The 9,613-nt window shown below is 31.6% G+C and overlaps 1 protein-coding gene across 1 annotated transcript; it reads left to right on the plus strand.

Moving 5' to 3' along the window:
- The first annotated feature begins 7,553 nt into the window (after positions 1-7,553).
- LOC111615744 (protein ANTAGONIST OF LIKE HETEROCHROMATIN PROTEIN 1-like) lies at positions 7,554-8,560 on the plus strand. Its single transcript, XM_023357184.1, has one exon. The coding sequence runs from the start codon at positions 7,605-7,607 to the stop codon at positions 8,439-8,441; it is 837 nt and encodes a 278-aa protein (XP_023212952.1). The 5' UTR covers positions 7,554-7,604; the 3' UTR covers positions 8,442-8,560.
- The last annotated feature ends 1,053 nt before the right edge of the window (positions 8,561-9,613 follow it).

Genomic DNA, 9,613 nt, shown 5'->3' on the forward strand with positions numbered 1-9,613 from the left:
CATACTTTTTCGTACTTACGAAACAGTAATGTTTCATTTTGTCTTGTAATTGTGACATCTAAGTAATTAATTTCATAGTTTCTTTCTTCTTCATAGGTAAATTTGATGTTATTATTTAAACTATTTGCATAAATCTTGATATTTTCAGCTGTGGTGTCGTTTGAGTCGTACAAGATTAATATGTCATCCACATATCTAGTATAAAAAACAATACCTTCAAACTGAAAGATTTTTTCATCTAATGATGCCATACATGAATCGGATTTAAAAAAGTAAATTTCACTTGTTATTTCTTAAAAGATTTTTTTTAAAGGAAAATTTTTTAGAATTTATTATTTTAATATTACTTCTTAATGTTTAAAACTCTCTTTTTTATCACGTAATTTAGTTTAATTGAAAATTTTGCAATAATTTTAACATTAGTGTCAATACACACAAGAGCTAGTGAAATTATAGATAAAAGCCTTTTATTAAGTTAATTTAAATAAATAGATAATGTATATCATTAAGTTAATTTAAATAAATTAAGTTTTGTTGCTTACATTGTTTATTAGACAATACAGTATCTTTAACCTTACAGAAGCTTGTGTTTAATTATATATATATATATTACAACATAATATGCAAACTGGAAATGAGTTAACAATAATAATAAGTTATTTTTCTACAAATTCTTTTTAATCCATTGATTCGCTTTTCAAATCAAATCTTCTGAAAATTTAAATATTGACACTGGATGTCACTTCACTTTATATTTTCCTACGCAACCAGGTATATAGCACATACAAGGCATGTAGAAATAGTTATTCATTTATATGGTAATATTATTTTAACATAAAATATAAAAAGTGTTTAAAAAATAGCTTACTATGAAAACATTACAGTACGAATGCAACATTACTTTTTCCTAATACTTATATTTATAAACAATTTTTATGATGAAATGTATGGAAATTCTTATTTAAAGCATTTATAACTATTACATTCAAAGGAGTTTAAATACTTACAGTTTTATTTATTGTTTAATAATTTATACAAGAATTCTATACTTTAAGTTTCAAAAATGGTCATAAATATTTGATGAAACATATTTACAGATATATCTATTATGGAACTGGATGTATGAAATTTCTGTAAATTTGAAAAGTATTGTTTCTTAACAGTGTTTCTGAACTGACATTCAAAAGCACAGTCTTCTCTATTGACAGAAAGAACTGGTGCGGCCCGATGGCCGAGCGGTCAAGGTGGCAGCATACTGCTCTGGGAGACCCGGGTTCGAATCCGAACGGGTCGAAAAATCCCCAGGAATTTTTTGGGGGTGGTCTGTTTGGATATGTCGGGCCCCGTCTTTCACTACCCGGCAGCCCCATTGTAGGCCTGACCGAACCCATAATGGGTTTGCAAAAAGAGGCCTTCTTAGTGCCCACAGGGCGGAAAGAGTTTAAAAAAAAGACAGAAAGAACTGTCATTCCCAACTAAAGTATTAAATTTTTTTTTGATGTTATCTATGGAGAATACTCTTTATTGAAAATTGTTCAATAACTTTTACATTTAAGCTTGTTAAGCAAGATTTGTGAAAATTTCCTCATTCAGATGTATACAAAATTTATTATTTAGTTAATTTTATTGTTTAATCTAACTATATTAAATACGTATGACAAATTAAAATAATATTCAGATGTGTCTTAATTATAAATTTCATCCTTTCCTGAACTTCATGTCTGGAAAATAAATATTTATATATTTATAGTTAATAAAATTATTGTTTTTAATTTTAATTTTATTAATTATTTTTCATAGATTTTAATACAGATTCAAGTTTTAACGCCTTTATAATTGTTGTCCTCCCGCAATCATCAAAGATGTATTTTCAATTGAGGAAAATAAACGATCATATACAGTAAAAATGATTTTTATTTCAAATCAATTAGAGATTTTTATTACGGACTAGCAGATAAGCCCGGCGTTGCTTGGGCAAAATGTAACGACAGCGAAGATTAAGTTTATTACATTACAGTCAATCTTACCCGTTTTCACCGAATGCAAGACTTAGGTTCCCCTGTTTCCGGAGTAATTAGTAAATTTTTCAGATGGGCGTAAAAATATGTTTGATTTCCCGCAAAACACAAAAAACCGCATCTGCGCCTGTAAATCTTGCTCTTAACACTTCCATTGTTGAAGCCTTAATTTTGTTCATTTCCCCGCCGGGGAAAATTTCGAAAAATTCCTTCTTAGTGTCCGCTTTCGTAACGTACCCTAACTGTGTACCAAATTTCAAGTTTCAACTCCTAACCGCACTTAAATGCTCATATACAAGCGTGCCACCTATCGTAGGATAAATGTACTATGTTAGGAATCTTCGTGGGAATATATTAAACAATTTTCCAAAGTTTCATGGCTATTGGATAAATGGTGTAGTAATGCATGAAGGACAGACAGCCATACATTCGTTTATATATATATAGATAAGAATTCCTTTTGCTATTCTATACTTTCTCTCTGTAGTTGCAGTCCTTCCTCTGCAATTTTTATGGATTTTTCTTTCCAATTCCTCAAAAATAGCGTTACTTCTTTTAATTTCACTTATTAATTCATTTATTTGCTATTCGAATGGTCGTTTCTTCGACGACCTCGTCACCCTTATTTTAGGTTCAAGTGGTACCAGTACCTCTTCAATTATTTCATTGGAATTTTCATCGTTCTCTAAAAGATACAAACACAATTATTTAAAAATATACACTTATTTTATTTAAATACACACAATTATGATGTAAATTATATGAAAACATTAACTTATTAGAATAAATGATGATTACGTGTTTAGTAACAACCACAAGAAAAATCACCAGAACTTAAATGTATAATTACACAAAAATATGTGTAAAATGGTGATTGTGAACATGCTTAAATATTTTACAATGTCTATCCAGACAAATGTATTTTGACAACTTTTAAATTTAACTGGTATTTCATAGTTCTTGCAGTTATAGATGCCAAATGGCAATAAATGTACAATTTTAATAATAAATTTCAGAATGTTGTGTTACATTTAAAAGTGACCAAGTATTATGAGAAGTTACGTTATAATAATTAATATTTTTGATGGTTAAGTAATAGACCTTAATATAATAGAATACATCTAATAATAGTTTACCTATATCTAATTCAGGTGATCGTAAACATTGGACTATCACATGTATCATTAATGGAAGAGAGTTGCAGCAACTCTCTTCCATTAATGATACATTGTGGGCTGGCTGATGTCTTATACTTGGAAATATTGCCAGGTAGATGGGCTATCTCCCGAATGTTCAATCTTCGTTACTTCTCTAGTTAAAATAAAAAATGACAATTTCATTGTTTCAAGTAGGAAGGATTAATTTTATCTTTTACAATTTAACATTAGTTATTAATTTAATGTTTACATCATTTACGATTATTGTACGAGTAACAAAAAATATTATTGCCGTCATACAGTATGAACGTTCGAAATATAATTGTTAAAAAATTCTTTATTTAAATATTAAACGATAATTAATTTAACGGTTACATATTATCACAATTTTAACTTACTTAATTTGTATTTGGCAGTCAAGTTTTTAATTTTCGTCCTTATTTCGGGCCATATTCTCGCTCTGCATGTTGGTCTCCGAAGACGAGTTTCTGCCGCTATTGCTTCATATATACAGTAGAGCATCGATTATCCGACTCAATTGGGGACTGGAGTTGGTCAGATAATTGAAAAGTTGGATAACCGAAAAGTATGAAAAAATCCATTATCCAATATTATATCCCATGTAATTAGTATATTAGTATATCGCTATTAATCTACTTCGCGTTGAATTTTCCTCCATGTGACGCCTATCAAATTTTTTTTTTAAAATAATAATCGTCGCTATTGCATCCTTAAAAATTATTTCTTTATTTTGCACAAAATAAATACAGTACTGTACTGTACATTGAAAAATATACATCCAGCTAGATTCACCCTACTATAAACCCTTCACCTCCTGTAAGTTTTATGAGAATGTCCCGGAAAATCTAACACCAGCTGTTCCCAAGGTCATCCAGCTGTAAACACAATGACTCATCAGTGTCAAATTTCGCAGAAAGGCGAGACAATGGAAAATAAAGTTTGAAGCTTTTTCTTCAAAAATAACGCATTTCTTTCGTTCTTTTCAGTTTTAAGTATTTTTTATGTTTAATTATAATGTAATTAAAAATTGATTGGAGAGAAAGCGGTTAAGCTCGGTTTACAAAACGAATATGATTAATCTTAACATAACCACTCATAATTAAAAAATTAAGCCTCGTTTAAATACTGGCCTCCCTTTCATGGTTGAACCAGCGTAGCCAGCTAAAACAAGCAAAAATTTAACAAAAATAATATTAAAGTAGCCAAATATTGTAGTGCCATATCACTAGCGGACATTTAAATTTGCAGACTAGAACGCGGTCGGTTAACCGAAGTGACGGTTAATCGATGCTCTACTGTACTTTTTTTTTTAGAAAAAACAGTGTTCAATTGTTTCAGTTCATTCAAAACGAAAGAGGTAGATTTTCTTCTACCTAGCTTTTCAACGGCTAGTTTTAAGGGTTCTAGCGATGCCACGATGTCACGAATTACATCGACTTCTTGTTTTTCAAGGCCAAGAACACTATTTTTATCTTCGTTGAAATCAATTAGAGCTTGCAACACAGATTTTCTTATTTTGATATACCGTTCTAGCATAGCAAAGACTGTTCCATCTGGTTTTTGAATCTAACATTAAATGTATGGGTTTTCCATGATCCTGTTTAACGTATTCTTGTAACACATTATTCTTCGCAGGTGACTTAGGAAAGGTTTTGACTATCTTTCTGACTTTATTGATGACTTAAAAGACGTCGATTTCATACAATTCATATGCTATATCTATTTCAAATAGATTTTCATTAGTGTGTTTATATTCTGAAATAAAATATTCAACTTCAATATTTTGACTGAAATCTTCTTCATTTTAATCAATGTTACACTCATATCTTTGGTGATCTACATCTGGCTGGTTTTCATCAATAAAGGGGATTGTAAGGTGGGTAGATGATTTATGATACAAAGCATCACACACTGCTAAGTGGATTCCATGTGCATAACACAATTGGTGCTCACATTCAATTAATCTTCCCATTTTTTCATAACAGTTGCACCATCAGTTACACAAGCCACCACATGTTTTTCCAAAGAAATGAAATTCAGCTAACTTTTCTTTGACCACATTAACAGAATTTCAGCAGATAGAGAACCAGAAATTTTTACCATTCCTAAATTCCAAAATTTTCCTACCTCTATGTGTACATTAATATTCATACATCGGCGATTGTTTAGAGAGGAGTACTCGTCTAATGATATACTAAACCATGCTCCTGAAGTTATTTTCTTTGCAATTTTAGAAATGAAACTTTCTTTTATCTGTACTGTGAGTACAGATAAAAGAAAGTTGGATTTGATCATGACATTAGTTGGATTTGTTGCCAAAGTACTTACACTTACAGTTACAAACGATGGGATATAAATGGGAATATAAGCTTTAACAAATTCCTTAACTTATAAATGCGAATTCGAAACTAAAGTGCGATGAGTGATATTTATTTTCAGCGAGTGCTCCGCTGTTCAATGACGTGCAAACACACTACATAGATATTACTTGAACTAACAAGTAGAGACTTGTAAGATATAGGTAATAATATGCAGCATGAAACCTCAAAAAGGTTCTCTCTTAGGCGAGTCTTCAAAATGCAACTTTTTGTGTAATAAATGGTAGAAAGAAAACCTGACATGATAAATTATTATTGAAATGAGAGAAAAAATTTTCCGGGATTTTTCTCGTAGGGAATAAACGGCGGGAATCTCGGGAAAGAAACCCTAGTCAGTACAGTAAGAGGAGAGGCATTTTCAGCAAAAAGAAATTGTAAAACATGAAATGAAATGTGGAACAAACTGGTTATCATGTATGAGAAAAAGTCATATCTGTCAAAAGAAATTGCACTAAAGGAATATCACTTGTTTAAATATGAAGACAGAGAATCTATAACATTTATGTTTTCTAGGTTAGAAGGAATAAGAGAAGAACTGAGAATCTTTGACAAAACTGAAAATGATGATTCAGTGGTATGCAAAATAATCACAGTCTTTCCCCAGAATATAAACACTTTGTGACAGCGTGGGAATCAATGGACGAAAACAGGAGAAATCTTGAGACTCCGATGGCAAGATTAAAACTGGAAGAGTCCAGGGGCTGTATTCTAGTCACTTATCTCTCGTCTTTTCTTTCAATGACGAATGACGTCAGAATGTCTCTCAGAAATAGTGGCGATTCTAATTAATTTTAACGATCTCGTTATCCTTGATGACGTCACGATACTACTAGGTAGATTATACATGTTCAAGTTATCTGCGCGCGCAACACGGTATAGAATTTTAACTTATGACATTGTAAAACTTTCGAAAATGCAGAGTACGTAATCATAGATCACATCGCAAGGAAAGCAAATGATTTTGACAAAGTTATGTTTTTGTTTTATAACGTTTTTACAGATTGTTATGTCAATTTGTCTCTTAAGAGATAAAAATTTTAATAACCTAAGTTAAAAAACCGTACGTACTTAGATATTTTTCGAAATATTATCATCTAATTTCTCTGTAAGTATCTAAGATTAACATCATATTCAATAGTTCAGTAATTGATGTAGTGTAATGTTACGTTGAACACCTTCAAGAAGTCAAGTCGAGCCACTGGGACTAAGTAAACTTTATTAGGAGTAACAAAGAGACACTTAACTAACGTGTACTCTAGTACGAGGTCTAACAAACAATACTCGTAGACAAAGGAGAGCTACCACGTGCCGTAGACCAGGCTCCGCGCCATCTATCGGCGGTCAGGCCATGTGTCTAACGGACGCTCGCATGTGACTAGTAGGCTAATTAAAAACAATGGCGTTTCGAAGTACACACTGGAAAAAAATCAGAAGCATTTTCTCTCTCGAAATATTCTTTCCCGAGATAGAGAATGTTCTCTAACACCATTGTACAGCGCGAGTAGCATTCAGTCGTCCATGGCCCTTAGTCTCGAGTCTTTCGTGTAACAACTCCCAACGTGTTAAAGATGTCACGTGGTACCATCTCACACTCTGACGTCAAATTGGTAGTCTCGAGTTCTAACTCACGTGCTTTCCCATCTTACCATACGAGTTGCTACTCACGTTGAGTCGAGCATGTGAGATCGCTACACGAAAGTGAAAATGGCTGACGGATACGCAATTCTTATCGTATCGAAGTGTTAGAAAGAGCCGAAAGACGTTGTTTGAGAAGACAACGAATTTTTCGACCAGGATATATGCTATTTCTTTTCGTGTCAAGTCAATACTAATAAAAAAATTTTAATTCATAATTGATAAAATTATACAGCAAATTTTTCCAAAAATAAAAAGAAGTATCTAATTAATCTAAGAAGAGTATTAAATTGATAGTAAATTATACGTATACATTATTAAAAGCGTAGACACTATATTAAGATTATTTATTAAATTTACATTTAATTTAACTCCAAATTTAAATTTTGGAGTTGATGGAAATGCCATTTCCATCAACTCCAGCAGATTGGAAAAAAATTTCTGATGATTTTGAAAGAAGATGGCAACTACCTCACTGCTGTGGTAGTATTGATGGAAAACATGTGGTTCGAGAGTGTCCAAAGAATACTGGTAGTCTTAATTATAACTATAAGGGAACTTTTAGTACAGTCTTACTAGCCGTATCTGATGCACATTATCGTTTCCTGATGATTGATTATGGGCATTTTGGTAGCGAATCAGATGGTGGAATTTTAAGAAAAAGCGTATTTGGTCAGCATCTGATCAATGGAAAGTTAACCTTTCCAAAAGCAGATGCTTTGCCAAATTCAAATACACTGTTCCCTTATTTTATAATTGGGGATGAAGCCTTTCCTTTAAGGCATAATTTGTTGCGTCCCTATCCCAGACATTCTGAGTTTAGTCATTCAGAAAAAATATACAATTACAGATTAAGCAGAGGCCGGCGTGTTGTGGAGAATGCTTTTGGTATTCTAGCAGCACGATTTCGTATTTTAAGGAGACCATTAAATTATGATGATGAATCAGTCAAATGCATGGTGCTTGCTAGTTGCGTTCTCCACAATATGCTTATTCAGAAATCTGCAGCATATTGCCCAAATGGATATGCTGATTATGAAGATTCTGATTATAATCAGAATGAAGGTATATGGAGATCCGAAAATATAACTCTTGAAAATCTTAAAAAAGTGGGCAGCAATATGTACAATAAAGAGGCAAAAAGTCTCAGGAACATTTATAAAGATTATTTATGTAATGAGGGAGCTGTACCTTGGCAAGAAAAATTAATTCAATCCCAACCTAAAGTATAGTATACTTCATATAGGTTGTATTAGCTCAGAATAAATATTACTCCTCTGATCTAATACATTTTTATTAAGTAAATATAATGTTTTAAATCATGTTCTTTTGTGAAAAAATAAAACTAATAAATCCTAGATACTTTTGTTTGTCTTAATCATATATATAGTTTTTAACTTCTTAATGTAGACAACAATTTCTATTATTACAGTCTGTTACAAAAGTATAAGAACACCACTTAAAAGTCTCTTAAAAATTAATCTATCATAATAATAATTAAAATTATCATGATTAGGGTGAGATGTCATCATTTTTAACTGTTACGATGGCTTTTTTGAATGTTTTATTGAATGTTATATAAACATTTTCAACAATGGCACTGAAAATGTTTTCCAACAAGATAAAAATTATGGGCAAAAAAAGGAAGTCAGGATGGCCTAAATGTTTAACTTCCAGGAATGAGAGAGAAGTTTTGAAGTTTATAACTAATAAAAACGTCAACAAGGCTAGCTGCTGCTGAATTACCATTAGATATATCTCATGTGACTGTTTGGAGAACTTTAAAAAACAATGACAATTTAAAATATTTAAAAATGAAGTTGAAAACCACCTTTAACTGCCAAACACAAATCAATGCATTTAAACTGGGCTAAAGTCAAGATGGAATGAACTGATGAATGGCAAGAAATAATGTTTAGTGATGAGAAGAAGTTTAATTTAGATGATCCTGATGGGTTTTTGTATTATTGGCATGATTTAATAAGAGAAAGCAGAGTTAAAGTAAGCTGGCAAGAAAGGGCTGGGTCTGTAATGATTTGGGGTGGCTTTGGAGGTAAATGGGATGGATGATTTAGTATTTGTTGACAAAATATGATCACATTTGGTGCATTAATTGGAGTCATAAATGGCAGTTTCAATGAGATAATGCACCTGTTTATGCCTCAATGTCGACAAAAAATTGGTTAAAAAAAATATTGATGTAATTGACTGGCCTTCATTTAGTCCAGATTTAAATCCCATTGAAAATTTATGGGGGATTTTATCAGCTATTGTTTATCAAAATGGGAGACAATATGAATCTGTAAATCAATTAAAAATTGCAATAATGGATACATGGGATGAAATTAAGAATGAACAATTAAAAAAATATCGCCATGTCTAACAGAATTTTTAAAGTAATTGT

This window comes from Centruroides sculpturatus, unplaced genomic scaffold (assembly GCF_000671375.1).
Source record: "Centruroides sculpturatus isolate CEXI.00-Female unplaced genomic scaffold, Cexi_2.0 scaffold2622, whole genome shotgun sequence".
NCBI classification, from domain to species: domain Eukaryota; kingdom Metazoa; phylum Arthropoda; class Arachnida; order Scorpiones; family Buthidae; genus Centruroides; species Centruroides sculpturatus.

Excerpts from the sequence above, each read along its gene's own strand:
- LOC111615744 (XM_023357184.1), top strand. The coding sequence starts at position 7,605 with ATGGAAATGCCATTTCCATCAACTCCAGCAGATTGGAAAAAAATTTCT.